The sequence below is a fragment of the Anolis carolinensis genome, chromosome 4 (assembly GCF_035594765.1).
Source record: "Anolis carolinensis isolate JA03-04 chromosome 4, rAnoCar3.1.pri, whole genome shotgun sequence".
In the NCBI taxonomy this organism is placed as follows: Eukaryota; Metazoa; Chordata; class Lepidosauria; order Squamata; family Dactyloidae; genus Anolis; species Anolis carolinensis.
This window is the reverse complement of record NC_085844.1, coordinates 24290164-24310690: the sequence shown is the minus strand read 5'-3', so window position 1 is coordinate 24310690 and position 20527 is coordinate 24290164. Positions and strand designations below refer to the sequence as shown.

The window sequence follows — 20527 nt, the reverse complement described above, 5'->3', positions numbered from 1 at the left end:
ATCCGCAAGGATGTGGAAAAATATGTCAACACCTGCCCAGTATGCCAGCGCTCCAAGATACGAAGGGAGAAGCCCTCAGGGCTTTTACACCCCCTTCCTACCCCATCTCGCCCATGGGAAATAATTTCCGCGGATTTCATCACTGACCTACCACCTTCCTGTGGATTCACCACGATCTTAGTGGTGGTGGACCTATTCACCAAGTTAGCCCATTTCATTCCCTGCGAAGGCCTCCCCACGGCCAAGGAAACTGCGGATCTATTTCTTCAACATGTTTTCAGACTACATGGATTGCCCAAGAGTTTAGTCACAGACCGTGGATCTCAATTCACCTCTCGTTTTTGGAAGGCACTACAAAAACTATTGGGCATAGACTCTCGCTTATCTTCAGCTCATCATCCCCAAACAGATGGGCAAACGGAGCGCACCAATGCCACTTTGGAGCAGTATCTTCGCTGTTATGTAAACTATCAACAGGACAATTGGGCTTCTCTGTTACCACTGTCTGAGTTTGCCTACAACAATGGAGTTCAAGCTTCTACAAAAGAAACGCCGTTCTTTGCAAACTACGGCTTCCATCCACGTTTCTTCCCCCCTGTCATTGAAACTTCAGAGGTTCCCGCAGCAGAGGATTGGCTGCAGGAACTCACAGCGGTGCAACAACTTTTGCTCCAGCAACTGGATCAAGCCAAGGAGGACTATAAACGCCACGCTGACAAACATCGCCAGCCGGGCCCCGAAATCAAGGTAGGAGATCGGGTTTTCCTGTCCACTCGCTTTCTGCCCTCCCACCGCCCTTGCCGGAAGTTAGATGCCCGTTTCATTGGTCCCTATCCAGTGGTGGCGCAATTAAACCCCGTGACTTTCAAACTCCAACTTCCGCGTTCAATGCGCATTCACCCAGTGTTTCACCGTTCCCTGCTCCTTCCGGCGGATGGTGTGCGACCTGATACAGACCAACCGGCCCCCCCTCCTGTTTTGATGAATGGGGAGGAGGAGTTCGAGGTTGAGGACATTTTGGATTCTCGCTTTCACCGCCGCCGCCTACAATATCTCATTGACTGGGTGGGTTTTGGCCCTGAGGAACGCTCTTGGGAAGACGCCTCCACAGTCCATGCTCCTGATCTAACCCGTCGCTTTCATCAGACCTATCCCACCAAACCACGACCTCGCGCCTCGGGGAGAGGGCCCCAGTTTGGGAGGGGCCTTGAGGAGGGGGATAGTGTGATGACCCATGGGCCTTGTAGTCCTGCTCAGGACATTGTAATTCCTGATGAAGATGAAAACTTGGGTTTTTTACCTTCCCAGTCTGAACTGGATTCCTCTCAGCCAGATCTTTCCCAGGCAGATCTGGGAACCTTGCACCTGCAAGAAAGTTGTCTCCCAGAAGTATGTCAAACAAGCCCAGAGCCTACTTCTCCCGTATTCTTGCGCCGGGAGTTTTGTAAACAACAGAGAAGTTTGGATTCAGCTTCGCGCAGGAGTGCAAGGATTGCAGCTAAGAATGTGGCCAATTAAGACTGCTTCTCGTGAGAATCTTTGGGGAGTCTCACATCTGGTCTCAGAGTTAGCTTTCGGTTCTGATTCCCAGAGAACTGTTTCGGCGGGAAAGCTAGACTCTATTTAGGTGTTTTACCCGCGTAGTAACTTCGCGGAGTCAATTCGTCAGCCTACGGAGCGAGTTGTGTCTGGACAGCGCGCTCCGTTTCAAGCCTCGCTCCTGCTCAAGCCTTGCCTAGCTATCCAGCCTTCGCCTTGCTTCCCAGCCTTTGTTTATCTACGGACTTTGCCTTGTTTCCCAGGATCACTCCTTGCCTTGTTCCACGGATTTATCAAGTTATTCCACGGACCTTGTTCTTGTTCTTAGTTACCTTGTTCCACGTTCAAGCCTTGTTTCAAGTATCAAGTTATTTCCTAGCCTCGCTCAAGTTTCATGGACTAAAGGACCTTGTCATCTCCCCTCACTTTGCTTGGCAAAGTGAGTGTTTCGGTTACTGGATTACAACTTTGGACCTTAATATTTCTTATTGGACATTGCTTTTTTGGACTAATTCTGACCTTTCCTGAAAGGTCTAATTCTGAACTATTTTCTACATTTGTTTTTATTAACTTTATATATTCCTTCAATAAAGATATTAGATAGATTCTGGCCTCTGTGTATGGTTATTGGTGCTCTGCAGCCTGGGTCGTGACAAATTACCACTTTTAGCAAGTGATCATGAATTCATATCACAGTTTAGACATTGCGCCTGGCTATTGGTTGTTGTTGAGTTTATGCTTTTATGATGTTTATGTATTAATTCATTGTAATTGAATGTATCTTATATTGTTGTATTTTATTGTTTCATTACTGGGTTTGGTCCCCATGTAAGCTGCCCTGAGTCTCTTCGGGGAGATGGGGCGGGATATAATAAAGTTGTTGTTTTATTGTTGTTGTTGTTATTATTTTTATTGTTGTTGTTGCATGTAAATAATCTTGATAGCCATTTACAGGTTTCCAGCTTTTAAACACACACTTAATAGATTCTTACCGATTCACATTCTCTCAACTTTTTCTGAGCGCCATCAAAGTCAAAGTTCACATACAAACATTCCACAAATTCAGTTATTGGATCCTTGTAGGTATACGATTCCTGCAAATGTAGAAAATTACATTTAAAAGTAAATACTTCCCAGCAGTTATGTCTAAAAATGCCTGCAGTCAAAGTCATTTATAATCCCTGCACTCTTGTCCAGTTTGTCCCTTTCCCTTCAAGCAGCAAGGACTGTCTGAAGCTACAACTGCTGATCAATTAAAGTCACAACTGAATTCATATGACATCTAGTTTTATTTAGAAAGCAGGTCATGATAGATCCTCAAGGCAAAGGATTTAACCTGGCCTTTAAATCTCTGTACAGGTCTTCTTTGGTACATACTGAACAAATTAACATTTGAATTAAAATATGCAAAACTACATCCTAGCATTTAAGTACTGGCTTATTAGCAATAGGTGATAAGGAATTCCAGACTGATGTGCGCAAAAAAAGCAAACAAGCAAGAAAGGTTAAAGGGAAGCAGAACGTTGCATAAACGAATATGTTTGATAATAATGAGGGATTAAGGAAAAGACTATTACACATCAAATTAGGTTATGATTTTACAAATTAAGCACCAAAACATCATGCTATACAACAAATTTGACAGAAAAAGTAGTTCAATACACAGTAATGCTATGTAGTAATTAATGTATTTACGAATTTAGCACCAAAAGATCACGATGTATTGAAAACATTGACTACAAAAATGCGTTGGATAATCCAGAATGTTGGATAAGCGAGTGTTGGATAAGTGAGACTCTACTGTATATAATTTTCTTTCACCTTCGATAACTGAAATAACATTGTGTCGGCAATTATGCTTAAATTAATTTGCCAGAATCTTGTTGGGATATTCCCCGTTTTCTTAATATGCTTGCCACAGACATGTCAAAGAAATTCCATTTATTACAAGAAAATATTATTCACTTCACATTTAACTATTTCAAATCTCAATAAAGTTATTCAGACTGAAAACAGCAAACCAAAATACCAGACCTTTCACATGCTTTTTCAATAATTCTTTGTTTCGTTTTAAATCTTTTTATAAGCATAAACAAGGATTCTACCCAAAAGGTAGGCTATATATATATCTATATATATAAAAGAGTGATGGCATCACGGCGACTCACAAAACAACAAAAGTACAGGCCCCCCAACCTCAAAATTTGACAACACAACCCATCATCCACGCCTCAAGGTTGATACAACAAAAAGAAAAGAAAAATAAAGTCCTAATGAGAGGGAGAGCAATAATTTTTTAATCCAATTGCTGCCAGTTTAGAGGGCTAATCTCTGCCCACTTGGTTGCCTAGCAACCAAGGGACAGCCAGGTTTCAGTTAGGGGACAGGCAGATTTAGGCCTCACTTAGACTTCTTCCACAGATTATCTAATTTGCACTGGATTATATGGCAGTGTAGACTCAAGGCCCTTCAACACAGCTATATAACCCATTTATAATCTTATATTATCTGCTTTGCACTGGATTATCTTGACTCCACACTGCCATATAATCCACTTCAGTGTGCATTTTATACAGCTGTGAAGAAGGAGCCTCATATAATCCAGTTCTGAGCAGATAATATAAGATTAGAAATATACAGTAGAGTCTCACTTATCCAATGCAAACAGGCCGGCAGGATAAGTGAATATGTTGGATAATAAGAAGGGATTCAGGAAAAGGGATTCTGTCAAATTTGTTGTCTAACATGATGTTTTGGTGCTTAATTTGTAAAATCATAACTTAATTTGATGTTTAATAGGGTTATCCTTAATTCCTCATTATCCAACATATTCGCTTATCCAACGTTCTGCCGGCCCGTTTATGTTGGATAAGTGAGACTCTACTGTACTGTATTTACACATTTACGACTAAAATATCACAATGAATTTAAAAGACTGACTACAAAAACATTGATTATGAAAAGGCAGACTGCGTTGGATAATCCATTGTATAAGCGAATGTTAGATAAGTGAGATTCTTCTTTAATATGAAATAATTACTGGGATAGAATAATGCAGAACAATATAATCTCTAAAACCAGGACAGTAAATAAACAGGGGAATTCCACACAGGAAACAATCAGGGCCAGCTAACACCTCCCAACAAAGTATTCCCATCATCAAAGTCTGGCAAATCCTGTTTTCTCAGGGCCACAGACAGTAGACGCACATAAAATATCGCAAACAACACCACTCTGAAAACAAGGGAATTCCAGACAGGAAACAATCAGGGCCAGCTAACACCTCCCAACAAAAAATTCACTCAGGGACGAAACAGCCAGGCTTTAAAGCTGCAAGGCCATTACATCCTAATCATTTCTCCTAATTGCAGCATTCATACTTGCCTCCAACAAACAAAAAAAACCAATCAGGAATATTGTATATTCACAACCTTTAGGAAATAATATCCCCTGATGGCGCAGCGTGTTAAAGCGCTGAGCTGCTGAACTTCTGGACCGAAAGGCCACAGGTTTGAATTGGGGGAGCGGAGAGAGCCCCCACTGTTAGCCCCAGCTTCTGCCAACCCAGAAGTTCGAAAACATGCAAATGTGAGTGCATCAATAGGTACTGCTCCAGCGGGAAGGTAACGCCACTCCATGCAGTCATCCCACATGACCTTGGAGGAGTCTATGGACAACGCCGGCTCTTCGGCTTAGAAATGGAGATGAGCACCAACCTCCAGAGTAAGACACGACTGGACTTAATGTCTGGGGAAAACCTTTACCCTTGACCTTAACTACCACCAATTCCTCAATACTTTATTTCCCATACCACCATACTTCGCCACAGCAACGCGTGGCCGGGAACAGCTAGTATATATATATATCTTCCCTATCAATAGGATAGAAATTCAGTCTTCATATATTGTAAAATGTTATTTCAGATCTGCTGAAATTTGAGCCCTGAATTGTTCATCACTGAGCAGTGAACAATAAAATGCCAGACATAACCACAATATACTGTATATACTCGAGTATAAGCCTAGTTTTTCAGCCCTTTTTTGAACTGAAAAAAACCCTCCTTGGTTTATACACGGGTGAGGGTCCTGGTGGGCTTATATTCAGGTCGGCTTATACTCAAGTATATATGTTATATTTATTATTTTTCTCTATTATTATTGGTATTGTTACATTTATTATTTTACACTATTAATTATTACATTTATTATTTTACTCTTATTATTGTTGTTACTTTTACATTTATTTTACTCATTTTATTATTAATACATTTATTATTTTACTGCATCATCATTATTATTATTACATTTATTATTTCACTCTATTATTATTAAAAGGATACATAAGCACATTTACATTGAAGAAGATGAAAATAATGATTTAATCAGAGTTGAACAGTAATATCTTAAATTACAGTTTGATGTAAAGATTCAAAAACATTTAAACTACTGATGCCTAAATTAATGTAATTTTATTGGTAACTCAGCTTATACTTGAGTCAATGTTTTCCCAGTTTTTTGTGGTAAAATTAGGTGCCTCAGCTTATACTCAGGTCGGCTTATACTCGAGTATATACGGTACTCTCAAATTATCGAGAATTCAAATTTGTGTTTATATTTCTAACCGAAGATGAAGATATTAAGAAATAATAATCTGAAACAATGTATGGTGGGCCACAGAGATAAAAGCATATTCTCTATCTCCTGTATATTCTCCAGACATCAATTAACCCACATGCCACTCTAATCGTGATATCTAGCAAAAAATCCATAATTTTATTAAAATCACCTACAATCAAATAAATGTGTTCTAAGTCAACGAGACTCCTAAAATAAATCTAAACATCACTATAAAGTTCACAAACTTTAATCAAAGCAATACTTTTCCTAAATATTTTACAAGCAAAATAAAAAAATCTATCTTTTATTATTTTTTAACTGAGATTTGGAAATAGTTTACTTCTATTTTATACCTGTTACATATGTATGTTAGCTTAAATCTCTTGAAGATATCATTGTTTCACACAGTATATAAACGTTACAAATATAGGCATGAACAAACTATTTCTTACCTGCTGAATAACCTTCACCAGGTCTTTCAACACTTGTCTACGTTTCCGAACATCTTTGTTTGTTATTACTGCTGTAGTCAGATAGCGAAGAATGTGCGGACACATTGTCTGAATTGCATTAAGATATCTAGACAAACAGATTATTCCGCGTGAGAAGCAGAAATTTCAAAGGAAACAGGAATACAAGATTCTCACCTTACTGTAAACTAGTGAACAATTTATAGGACAGGATTCAATTATTAACTCCATTGTGAAGAGAATTGTGAGTCTTCACTTGCAAAGGTTCCACACACAAGAGGATCACTCTAACTGAACCTAACAACTGTATTCTGGGCAGTGCCTTTTTTTGTCTTCTATTCTAGACGAAGCAGATTATCATTTATTTTCAAAATTTAAGTCTGTATTTAAGCAATTCGTATAAATTCTGGTTTAGTTCCCTACAAAATATATTTGCCATGGAACTTCCAGCTGGTATAATACTTATTGTACAATTTCAAATGAATATTTAAAATACTGCAAGCTAACTCACCGGAGTGTAACTTTATAATCTTAAGACCATGTCTGTGGGCTCTGAATATTGATATACCCTTTCTTAAGGGGAACACATTATTTGAAATGAATTTAGTTAATATTCTCAAATACTACATCAATTCCAAATTAAACATTCACTGTGATTCTCAGTGCTAAATTATCACAGAAATAACAGCAAAACAACTAAAAGAAAGAAGTATTTCTACACAATATCCCGGCATTCACAATTAGAACCTACCCATATAGTCATTTACTGCATGTTTGTGACCTCAACCTGTTTTTTTTCTCACAACCAATTAAGTTTTAAGACCAATGTGTTGAATAAAACATTAATTTAATAATAATAATAATAATAATAATAATAATAATAATAATAACTTTATTTATACCCCGCCACCATCTCCCCGTGGGGACTCGGGGCGGCTCACAATGTTACAAAAGTAACAGCGCAAATACACCAATAATATACACAGTTTAAAACACAAGAAGATAATAAAACAGAAGTTAAAACAAAGGTTTATACAACAGTAATAATATCAAACAACCACCAATGCCATTCAGTCAACTTCAAAGGTGGAGGGGGGGGGGGGGGGGGGGCTATAGCAGCAATATAAGATAAAATCATTAGATTAAAATACCACGATGAAAGGAACATAATAGCATTCAGAATAGAATTATAATGAGGCTGGTCATCCAATGGCTGTCTCTCCAAAGGCCAGCCAAAACATCCAGGTTTTCAATTGTTTCTTAAAGGATGGTAGGGAGGGCGCCAACCTAATCTCCCTAGGGAGGGAGTTCATGCCAATATGCAAAAAAAAATCCTACAACAGTTCATATCAGTTATATGAAAAAATTGACACAAATGTAAATGAAATATTAGATACTATAACAAAGTTCAATAAACTTGGACATGCTGTATAAGAATTGGCTGGAACTGTTCAGTTTAGAAATAAAGTCACAGATATTGTTTGTCCCATATAGACAAAATTGCTAAAATTGATGAATCATATGCCCTTGAAACAGTGGAAGACCGCAATGAATCAGTGCATTACCTCATGCAACACTTACATCACCACCCAATGTCAATGAAATAGATAGCCTGTGCTCTTCAAAATTCTTGGTAGCTTTAAATGTAAAGTATCAGTTACAGCAAGCAGAAGTGAGGTTATCTTTGAAATAATTGCTCTTCTAAGTTTATGATGGCTGCTACCAAAATGATACTTTGTAATGCTTATTCCTTCAATATTTGATACATTTCACAAGAGTAAAAACATTCAGACTAAGTATCAAATTACAAATCCCACAATTAGCTTTCTAACATAAGCAATTTGAAGGCCATAAACAAACTTGAGTTTCTGTATTCAAAATGGAGTCAAGCAGTTCGCTTTTAACATATCTCTGACTACAGTCTACGAAATAGCAAAAGAGGACACATATTTCACTTCACAATGACCTAATGAGGCACGTACTTACGAGCGCCATAGAGCCAATACAGACAAACCTCCCCTAGTCTTTTAATGATGGTTCTTTATATAGATGGTTCTGAAAAAACAGAAGATGGTTTCAGAACCATCTATAATCTTTGATGTCAAAAGATCTCATAGGTTACAGGAATAATCTTCCAATATTTAAGATTTAATATCTTAAATATTTAATATTTAAGATTACTCTGTTAACACTTCAGGGTAAAAAACGGGATTACTGTTCTGACATTTCATCACTCCCCCCTTTTCTGACAAAACTTACTGAGGCTGATAAAGAAACAGATCAATGATGTTATCTCTGCCTTTAGGATGGTTGAAGAAAACGAAGAGAGACCAGTGAATAAGCCATGTTCTCTGCTGAAGTGACTGAAGTGGAGAGCTGACAGACTGAAAAAAATACATTTACTATTAATCATTATATTCCCTCCCACACGGCTCACTACTCAATCTTCCAGGGACATTGCTTGAGAGCACAGGAGGTTGCTGGATAATGAGATGGGAAACATTTGTATCATCAACTTCCTTGATATCTAGATTTAAGTGTTTTAAATTATTTTGGGCCATTCAACAGAGCTGTCTCCCACTCTGCACAATCACGGACAATCAGTGATTTAGATACCCCATCAAGTGGATTTTTTCAATCCATCAGAGGTATGTCTCTAGGCCAGTGTTTCTCAAACTCTGCTCCTCCAGATGTTTTGGACTTCAGTTCACACAATTCCTAACAGCTGGTAAGCTGACTGGGATTTCCGGAAGCTGAACTCCAAAACTCCTGGAGAAGAGTTTGAGAGACACTGCACTAGGCAAAAAAGAAGAGGAGTTGCCTCCATCCATTCTCCCCTTTTCCTGCATCCTCTATCCCATCTGAAAAACCACTTCTTATGGCATGGTACAGGAGTAATGAAATGGGATTGTTGATGTAGTGCCAGCTGGTGAAAATAATTCCTGGTGCCACATTTGCTAATGTTAACATTTTATGTAGAAATCTGGCAAAAGCTCAACCCAACCTGAGTTAGCAATATATACCAAAGACCTGAGTCAGTATTACACAGCTTTCTATCCTATGATAGGTAATGCTGTACTGCTGTTGCTTATGATCCAAATATTCAGATGCCTCTAGAAAGACTGAATAAAACTACAGCATTTGGGAGGGGGGCAAGGATCACGCATCCAATTTATAGCACTTGAGTGCACACTTCAATCTTAGGAATATCATATCTTTTTATTTAGAAAACATGATTAGATGAAGGAAGTGTCCTGCTAGCAGTTGTCATACTGATATACGCCAGATGTCTGCTTCTACAAGCAAACTGACGTATTCCATTTTTGAAGCATTTAGTGTCATTGGGCAGAAAGTTTAACAGCTAAATTGTATACAATGGATTCCCATGATTCATTCTGTGTTAAATCTGTGATGCATATAGTCCTATTGCTGTGGTATAATTTAGGCAAACAAGCAAGCATGTAATAATTGGGAGCAGGAACATGCACTTTAATACCATACACATCAAATTCCACATATGGAGAATGACAGGGGGAAGTTGACCTAGTATACCTTATCCTCATTTCTACTCCTTTAATGGTTATATTACCTGCATTTAGAATATGTAGGTAAGATTTATGGAATACATGTTTTTAGAATGAGGACGTCATCCATTCAACCCAACTGATCCTGCTTTTCATGAAAATTACTACTGACTTCTGGCAATCTTATTTGTGGCATTATGCTTTTCTAATAATTTATATCCAATTCATTTATATTGATTACAAGATCAAAACATCGAAGTCCTTCAATGAGACATACAACTGACAGAAATTAAAATAATCAATTTTGTATTAGCTTTCTACATAATTATCACATTTTATTTTTAAAAACTTTTCAGCTTGCAGATGTAGGACTGTTAACTCATTCTGTCTTGCACCTTTGAGCTACACAAGCACACGAAAACAGTTAACTGAAAAGTTAAAGCTATGTTAACCATGAGGAAAATACATGCTGGTATTAAAAATTTGTCACTAACTGAAATTCTTTTCCTTTCCTACTTTAAATATCTTTCAGTATGCAGTCAAAATGAGACTTACGTTATTATCAATTGTTTCTTTCAATCGTGTAAGGTCCTCCATGGCAGCATCCCAGTTCTGCACCAGAATTTCAGATGCCAGCTTTCCCCAGAGAGAACTCAAAGCATTTCTATCTGTTGATGGGACCTGTTTTGAATAAGTGAATCCAATTACAATAACCACAATAATTTAATATTTCTCTAGGTCAAACATTTTGATTAGAGACTTGCTGGCACCACTAGAGAGAATATGCCTCTGACATGCTTGCTCCACAATTTTGGGAAAATGAGCTGTGTTTCATTTAGCAAATCAGTTTTGATTTTCAAGGAAACAATCAGCAGTAGGCATTTCCAAAGAGGTTCAGATGGAGATGATAAAAACCTAGGAAAGTCTAAAGAATTGGCAGCCATAGCTTCTGCACAGAACATTAAGTTCAAGCAGTAAGGAGCCCTCCGTCAACAAAACTTTTGTCTAGTTTGGGGTTTCACGCACTAATTTAAAAGGGTTTAAAGCCTAAGTGGTAAAACCACCAACTCTACTGAAAACCTTTGCTAATCAGAATAAAGAAAATCTAGACAAAAACCAGGCCCATATACCAAAGTTTGCAGACTCTTAAGGAGTGAAGGATGCAGACATCATGACTTCTATGTAATTTCAAGTCAAGATATCTTTTGTATATCATAGGGGAAGAGCTTACAATTCCAACAGGTACAGTTACAGTTCAGTCTGGCATCTTTTAGCATATTTATGTATCAACTTCCTTGTAACAGAATTTCATGTTTATCAAAAAAAAAAAAACTATCTCATGAAAGACAAGTCTGGCCACAATACCTTGTGACATTTCCTCCAAATCTCTCATAGAGAATAGAGTCTGTCAGGTTCATTTGAAAGTTATGAACTATATCAAATTATTATGAGAATAAAGTCCAGTCTCAGATCAACTGCAAAAGTTTTTTCATAGCCTGAGTTTTGGAAACAGCCCCTTAAAATTATTATTTTTTGCTCACAAATTACTTGCAGGTAAATAAGTTATAAAGTTCCTTCGGGTGAGAAGGATGAGATAGAAATGATTGAAATAAAATAAATAAATAATGCTTTATAATACTGTAGAGTTTCAGTTATCTGAGATAAAGGGGCGGGCCCAATCTCAGATAACCAAACTGCTCGGATTGCCAGGAGGCCCTATTATCCCTCCCGGCAATCCAATTAAGGAAAGCACCCGTGAGCGCTGCTGCCTAGCAATGCTCACAGGCGCTTCCCAAGGGGCGAGGGCTCGCCGAGGGACATCTCCCCGGATCTCCTTTGGCCAGGCCCTTGCTGGAGGAAAGAGTTTCCTCCAGCAAGGGCCTGACCGAGGAAATCCCACGGCATGCTCCTCGTCTCTTGGAGGGACAGGCCTTTGCTGGATCGCTGCTGCAGCAATCGCGGGGCGCTTCTCTGGGCCGAGCCCTCGCCTATCCCAGGGCACTTCCTCCTCCCTCTCCTTCTCTCGAGCTCCCTTTGCTCGAGAGAAGGAGAGGGAGAGGGAGGGGAGTCCCTGGCAGCGCCTCGGATAATACGGAGGCTCGGTTAACCGTGGCTCGGTTAACCGAGACTCTACTGTATTCAGAATACACTTAATTATTAGTACACTGATAAAAATACAACAGGACCTTATTATCTTAAATTATATGCTTCTTGTCCTAATAATGAATCACTATAACCTATACTGAATTTGTTGACAAATGTTTGAAATATGAATTACTGTAGTTACTCGAATGTAATGCACATCATTTTTAGCTAAGCTGCTTAGCCAAAATGGAGATGCACATTACATTCAATGGTGCATTACAATTGCACACCTAAATCTTGCCTATGCCACTCCATCAGGCTGAGACTAGCAAACTCCCCAACCTCAGCCTGACAGAGGAGTGGCAGCTTCTCAACTGGCCTCATTCAGGCCATGGAGGTGCTACTTCCTTGCCTTTCAGCTGAAAGGCAAGGGGGAAGCTGGGAGGGGAGGGAAACACTTCCAGCCAGTTTCCAGGCAAAGGAGACACACATACCCCATCCTGTCGGCTACCCCCTCACCTCTCAGCTGAAAGGCAAAGACGTCCCCTTCCCTCCCTTCACAGCCAGTTACTCCTTCACCTCCCAGCTGAGAGGCAAAGAAGAAACACCCACATCTCTCAGCCAGTGTGGCCTGAGACACAAAGGAGAAGGGGCACCCCCATCCCCACCAAGCTGAGGCTGGAAGGGGAAAAGTGATTACATCTCCATGCTGCACCCAGCTGGGAAGGGGCACATTACATTGGATGGCAAATCCATTTTTTGGTAATGCACCCCTCAAAATTGAGGAGCACATTACAATCAATGGCACACTAGACTTGAGTAAATATGGGTAGTGTTTACTGTCACTTCATCTTGAATACTGTGTACAGATGAATGAAGAAGAACCCCTAACACATCACTGAACACTGCACACAAAAGCCTTAATCCAACATAATGTGAGTAAAAAAAAAGGTGCACTAGCAGAGCTTCACTATTTTTCTCAGTTGTACATCTGTTCTTGTAGTCTTTTGACGTTTTGGAAAACCTGTAAGCTAAACTGGATACCCCTCCTTGCATAAAGTCCCCAAAGATGTAATTGTGAGTACTAAATTATTTCCACTAGTGGAGTGATACCATTGGTTGCTGGCCACTGAGATCAGGGTAGCTGAAATTTTTGAAAGCATAAAAAATAATTTGTTGATATGCTTCAGAAACATTAACAGCTTGATTATCTAGTTTGGGGAAATGCTAATTTCCTCTTGATTAGAACAGAGAAGTTCAGGGGGCAAAACCAACACTTTCTATATTGGCTTATTTCCAAACAACTTTACTTGGCACTGCACAGTAACTTGCTTTCAGGAAAGGCTATGCTAGAGTAGCTTCAATATCTGGACTTTCCCCAACTATGAGGTATCATTTCTTAACAAAATAAAATAGCCACTCAGACAGCATAATAAGTTTACTGTGCTGGGACTGCAACAAAATACATCTTCCTTCTTAAAATGTAGTCCTCCCCTTCACCACACACATTAGCAAGGAACATGAATAATCCACTCTTCATGCTGTTGCACATGTCATGTAACTGCATTTCTGAGATCTTTGTATAAGCTAAGAGAGAGAGAACCTGTCAGAATTTTGTAAAAATCAAGTTGCTTTCAAAACAAGCTATTTTCCAAGTAAATATTACTCTAAATCCTTCAAAATATTCTACACATATTTGACAAAATTCCTGTGAGCACCTGTTCAGCTAATTGTTCCCATATACTAAATACCTTTAGCTTGTCTGTATACCAGTGAGTTGAAAATTAGAAATTAACCAGTCAGATTCTTTGTTATTTCGCTACATCCATGTATCTTTTTGACAGACTCTTCAGAAATTACATTATAAATTACACATTACACAATGTAATAAAACTAAACAAAGTGAAAATGTATTATCTTACGCACTATGCCATACCCATAAAAATCACTAAGTAGATAAAAATCCATCTACAATCTAATAACTTTTCTATCTTTCTAAACAAGATGGTATTTTCTTCTGTTCTAAATGTATGAAGAAAATCAATAGATAAGCTACACTAGAGAGGAGGCAAGGTAAGGCACTACCATCACTGCTATAACATAAGCCTTTTTTGACAAGAGCCTCACTTTCAAGGTCATTTTGGGGGGTACACCCCAAAACATCTAGAGGTATAACAGATATTGTATGTATGTATCTTTAACTCTTATATGGATATCTCTCTTTGCTGGACTAGTGCACTTATCCATTTGGTAGTCAGCTCAGCGTTTATAGCTACATTAATTCATGTTTCACAAATTAAGGACAGATATGTAACCAGTTTATGTATAAAACAGGAATGTAGTAACATATCCACTCGGAAGTTGCTGAACTGCAATATACTTCCTATGGTACAATAACAGTAGTCCAATATCTGAAGAGGAATGATTCCCAGAAGCACCAACTTGAGAGATCCATTTCATTTATCCTTACACATACAATTTCAATCTATGTGTTCTAGATGTGTCAGACTTTCAAGAATCAAACACAAAAGAACAAATAGTCTGTTATGATCATTTAACCTATAAGTAGAGTATTACTTTAATCTCCAGATGTTAATATTCTCTTAAAAACATACCCTTTTTAAACAGCAAATTCTGTCTCTCCAGGTCAGAGGCTATAAACATGTAAAAATCATGCTCATTTAAAAACTTACCAAAACCCTAAACAAGTACAGGTATTCTGCTGCTCCGGGATAGTTGCCACATTCATACTGGATTTTTGCATATCGGTAGAGTGTGTCTAGATATTCCTGCCTAAACTGAAAGATAAATCAGGACAAATAGTATCAATAAAAGGTTTCATCTGATTCAACAGCAAGGAGGCATGGGAAAATGTTATTCTGTCAAATTTTTAGAAGCTGTCTATCATGGGCTGCATATGGCAGTGGGAACCACTGATGCTAGAACCTAACGGTGGCATAACCTAAAGTAAGTTGTCTTTCTGCCACACTTCTCTAGTGTTGTTTCATTTTCTCTTACCTATTTCCAACTCCACTCTAAGCAAGCTGCTGGAAAACAGGAAAGTCACTATTGCAAATATCTGATCAGCTACAATGGGCTTTTAAAATTAGGCTGAGGGTCACAAGTTGCCTATAATAGATTCATGTCTGGTCTAATCATGGCTGTGCAATGGACTAAAAATGGAGAATTATCTTCTCAACATAATAACATAACATTGTAAGCATGAAACTCACAGAGCATACAAAGGTTTAGGGTAAAACCTCCTTCATTGATATATACTGCTGGTTGCTGTTATGATTTAAAGTACAGGAAATCTTTGATTTAAGTATAAAAAATTACATCTCAGTGACAATGATAAACATATAACATGTTGTAGTAAACCCAGGTTTTTTAGACTACTGAGGTATCAACTATGTGCCAAACACATTTGCTACTATGGGTTGAAGTAGCCATAGCCCTCCAGATACTGTTGGCCTCCATTAGCCCTCAACAGCAAACCAGTTATAAACTGTAAATATCTAAAAGAATTTACAGTAGATGTCAAAGCATGCTTTCCATTAATACGCTAGCTGATCACAATGGCATTCAAAACATCACATAACTCAGTATTATAGACTGAATACCTACACCATGTTTGTCTGCTAAGTAGTCAAACAGCATCCGACCATCCCTGAAACAAAGAAAGGTTAACTGTTGTGCTATAGATCACTACCGATTTACAAAATTATCAAAGAGAAAAATACACCCGTCTATTAAATGATAATTCAATCAAATATATAGATATCATGTATTAAGATGGATTACTCTTTGTGCAAGGCAGATGACACTTGACTCCAGCATATCCTTTTACATGCAGCTGGCTATATATACAACACTTTTTGCCAACACATATGTATACAAAGGTCAGCTTCATATAAAATCAGCTTTGATGGGGGGGGGGGGGGAGAGGCTCATAGCTTGCTTCCTTTATTTCTAAGACAAACTATCAATAAGTTTTAAGATATTCAGCTAGTTTACCAGGATTCTAGTCAGTATGGTATAGTGTTTGGAATACTGGACTAGGACACTGGAAGTCTAAGGTTCAAATTTTTCCCGGCCGCAGCAAGTGAGACTCTCCTAACCTCAGAAGAAAACAATGGCAAACCCACTCTGATCAAATCTTGCCACATGTCCTGTTTTGTCTTTCAAGAACAGCCTTAAAACACTGTGGTAAGTAAATGAAAACTGCTTTACTTCAGCAAAACAAAGTACAGCACACTCAGTGGAATAATGCAAAAGGAAGCAAGGAAGTCTTAGGGTAATCACAGTTCTTAGTCTTTGTTAAATTCCCAAATCAAATAGCAGTCTTACTTCAGACAGAGAAACAGCAATAAATCCCTAGGAGCAGTTTCCCAGATGCAGACTTGAAGCAGGCACAAGGGGAGCAAAGAGTCAGTTTGTTACCAGCAAGAGCTGGCTGCACCTGCTTCTGCGTTATAGCCCTGAGTCCCCTCCCAGCTGCTAGAGCAGTTCCTAATTACTCCGCTGCATTTCTGGCAGCTATTCTAGCTGAACAACGTCCCTGCTCTGTTTCCTTTCGCTTCTCCTGAAATGAGGGTACTTGCAAAATCTCTTCCTCAGATTCCAACTCACCCTGAGATTCATGAACACTTTCCTGCTTCCCTTCCTCTTCTGAAGAAGAGGAATCCCTAACACCACGAAAGCCCTGTGATAAATTTGTCCTAAATATGCCATAAGTTAGAATCATTTTGAAAGAATACCTACTCTAAGCAACAAATGAGGATTTTCAAATTACAATCAAGTATAAAGGATGAAAAATAAAAAGCACGGATCAAAATCCATACATGCAGAGAATACATGTATAAAATAATTAGAAACTAATAAATCAAAAACAGCAAGTGATGCCTGTAACTACCATGTAAATATCAGAGATGGCTATTACTTTAATATGAACAAGTTCACCAACAACTAAAATTATTTAATTTTTAAAAATGATACAAAAGGACAGTATGCATCATATCAGAAATGCAACTATTGCCAACCAACAAAGATTGGTTTAAAACCAGAATACATTTAAAACCAGAATACATTTAAAGCAAATTCTTGTTTTAGCAATCTTTAATAGCAATATTTTCACTAGAAAAGTGAATTATAAACATGATGCAGTAAAATATTGCAGAATTATTAATTGCAGAATTGGAATCATCATTAAAAATTGGACTTGTCATCAATAAAATTGTCATGGCAGAACACTTAGTAAGACAAATTGCACACAATTTATTTTACGATAAGGCAAAGTATTAAAAGAGAATAGTTCTGGAAGCTTAAATCTATACCAAAAACAATGTCATAGCCCAACTCTGCAAACAACTACAGTAAACCCTCACTAGGGTTAGGGGCACAGAACCCCTGCAAAAGGGGGAAAGCGGCAAATGAAAAGAAAAAAACACCTCTCTAGGGATCTCTAAGGCCTCCTATGTAACTCCATAGTCAGCTTTCAATGGAAATTGATCAGAGTTGTGCTCGAGGAATGAGAAATAAGTTCAATAAAATCCCCAAAAGTCAAATGTACAAATATATATATAGAACCGACTTTACAATCTTTTAGTTGGAAATGCATGAAGCACAAGCTAACATGACTACCTGGTAGACTGCATTTGTCGTGTAGTTTCTGGGTCTTCAAACATCTTGACAATTGGATCAGTTTCTGCTTTAAGCTGTTCTAGCTGTGCTACAACTGTGGTTCTCTTTTCACGCAATGCTGGGAAGAAAAATAAAACTCAAGATAAACAATGTGTACACTCATTCTTTGTAATTGTTACATACTGCTAAATGTCCATTAAGTGTGACAATTGGTGGAACAGCTGAGATAAGCAATTTCTCTTAGCCTCTCATCATCACCCTCTCATCCATAAATAAGCAAATTATAAACAATGTGTATTTTTAAACCCAGTCTTTCCCAATCTCAAAAAAGACAAATGGTCTTTTCCCATTTCAAGCAGAGACCATGTTATGTACAAGGCTACCACTGGAATGGAAGCACAACCTGTCTTCTGTTCCTCTTATCTCAATGTCTGGATTACAAACTAGTTTTGTGGCTCAGTATTCAGGCTGCAGGTACTCAACTGGAATGGTAAACTAGAGCTCTTTGCACTGGGACACAGAAATGAGTAAGACTGAAAATAAAACTGAGAAAACGAATGGACACATTCATTATAAATTAAAGACTCATGATCTCATCTACATTGTTATTTATTGTTGCATCCTTTTGAAAGTAAGAAGACAGACCATGTTAGAGCTTACCATGAGGAATGTCATCAGAATAAAGGTTTTTGTAAATATCCATAGCAAAGTCCACCATCTTGGTGTCACTAAGGAGATCAAGTTTCCCTTGAAGTAGTTCTTTTTCATTGTATATCTGAAGAAAAATAATGTTTGACAAACTTGTTACTGCAACAGCACACTTATTTAAGAACTGTAGTTTCCTTCCATTGAAATTTACAATAAGACAATGTGTGCATCAAATGGAGTAGAACCATAGCAGTGAAAAATAGATCCTACTACAGTAGAGTCTCACTTATCCAACATAAATGGGCCGGCAGAACGTTGGATAAGTGAATATGTTGGATAATAAGGAGGCATTAAGGAAAAGCCTATTAAACATCAAATTAGGTTATGATTTTACAAATTAAGCACCAAAACATCATGTTATACAACAAATTTGACAGAAAAAGTAGTTCAATATGCAGTAATGCTATGTAGTAATTACTGTATTTATGAATTTAGCACCAAAATATCATGATATATTGAAAACTTTGACGACAAAAATGCGTTGGATAATCCAGAACGTTGGATAAGTGAGACGCTACTGCAGTTGTCAAATATCACTGTAGCAAAACTCAGCCTATGACCACATAAATCTCTTACTCCTTTAAGTTAACAATAGACACCAATTGTAACTAACTTCCATGGTCATATTTCTAGGGTCATAAGAAGAATCTAAGAGATCTGAAAAACTCCCAACAGATTTTAATATTAACCTGCCAGGAAAGCTATGTCATCCAGAATAGACCTTCCTCCTCAATATTTTCCCTCCAATTTAACACAGTTTTGAACACTTCACAAATATTGACCATACAATTTCAAGTAAACAAAGAAGGCACAAGAAGGCACCAGCCTTGGGACAAAAGGCATCAGACAAAAGAGAGGGGGTGGGGAAATGACCTTTAAGAGTATTGTTTTATTTCTACATGAGCTTTTTTGGATATAAACCACCTTCTCTAGATGCACTATCAAATGGGCATCTGAAAAAGTGTGTCTATGTTCATAAAAAGTTTGTTCAAAAATAAAAACCAGTTGCTGCCATTTTTCGTTCCTTTTTGTCATCTCTATCTTATTCTGTAACTAACAAAGCTATATATATATATATATATTTTGAGAAAATCATTATGCTTTAGTGGCTGAATCTTTAGCGGCTGAATTCTAAAATCCAAAATACTCCAAAATTCAAAACAGTCTACATAGATGTTTGAGATAGCGACACTTTTACTTTTTGGTGGTTCAATGTACACAAACTTTGTTTCATGCCCAAAATTATTAAAAATATTGGGTGTAAAATTGCGTTCAAGCTACAAGCATAATTTCATGTATATAGGTCCCATCTCCAAGATATTTCACTATATATATGCACATAGTCCAAAATCTGAAAATATCCAAAATATGGAACAGTTTTGGTCCCATTTTGGGCAGAGGATGTGCAACTTACATAATAAATAAAATACTAATGCACACTTTCACCAACTGAATCTTGTTAAGTAAAGGACACCACCATTCTAATGCAGGCATGTCAGACTCTGATGCAATTCTATCTCTACAAAAAAGCAATACACTGATACAGTAATATGTGGCCTTCCACATAGCCATATAATCCAGAATATCAAGGCATAACATCCCACAATATCTGCTTTGAACTGGGTTATCTAAGTCCATACTGCCATATATTCCAGTTCAAAGAAGATAATGTGGGATTTTATTCAGCTGTGTGGAAGGGGCCCTAGAGAGTTTATGGCAGAGGCAATATTCATACTGGAAACTTATAAAATTAATACTCAATTTGTCGCAATGCACATCATTATTTATATTATCCATAGTGATCCTTCAGATAAATGTGCCATTTTAATTCAATTTTACTACCACAAAGGTATCACAAAAAGCAGCTATAAAAGCTGTCTATTGACAAAGACCATAACTTACTTCTCATTAGTTGTCAAACACCATGTCAAATAAAAACAGT

The 20527-nt window shown here is 37.8% G+C and overlaps 1 protein-coding gene across 1 annotated transcript in view; it reads right to left on the bottom strand.

The window, feature by feature from the left end:
- Positions 1-20527, bottom strand: part of eif3e (eukaryotic translation initiation factor 3 subunit E) — a 40903-nt gene that overhangs the window by 10793 nt on the left and 9583 nt on the right. Inside the window, exons 2-9 of the mRNA XM_003219444.4 lie at positions 18538-18652; positions 17878-17995; positions 15862-15904; positions 14928-15032; positions 10705-10830; positions 8885-9009; positions 6608-6734; positions 2532-2633 (exon numbers count right to left, since the gene is read on the bottom strand). Coding sequence (XP_003219492.1) covers positions 2532-2633; positions 6608-6734; positions 8885-9009; positions 10705-10830; positions 14928-15032; positions 15862-15904; positions 17878-17995; positions 18538-18652 — 861 coding nt within the window. The remainder of the gene's footprint in view (positions 1-2531; positions 2634-6607; positions 6735-8884; positions 9010-10704; positions 10831-14927; positions 15033-15861; positions 15905-17877; positions 17996-18537; positions 18653-20527) is intronic.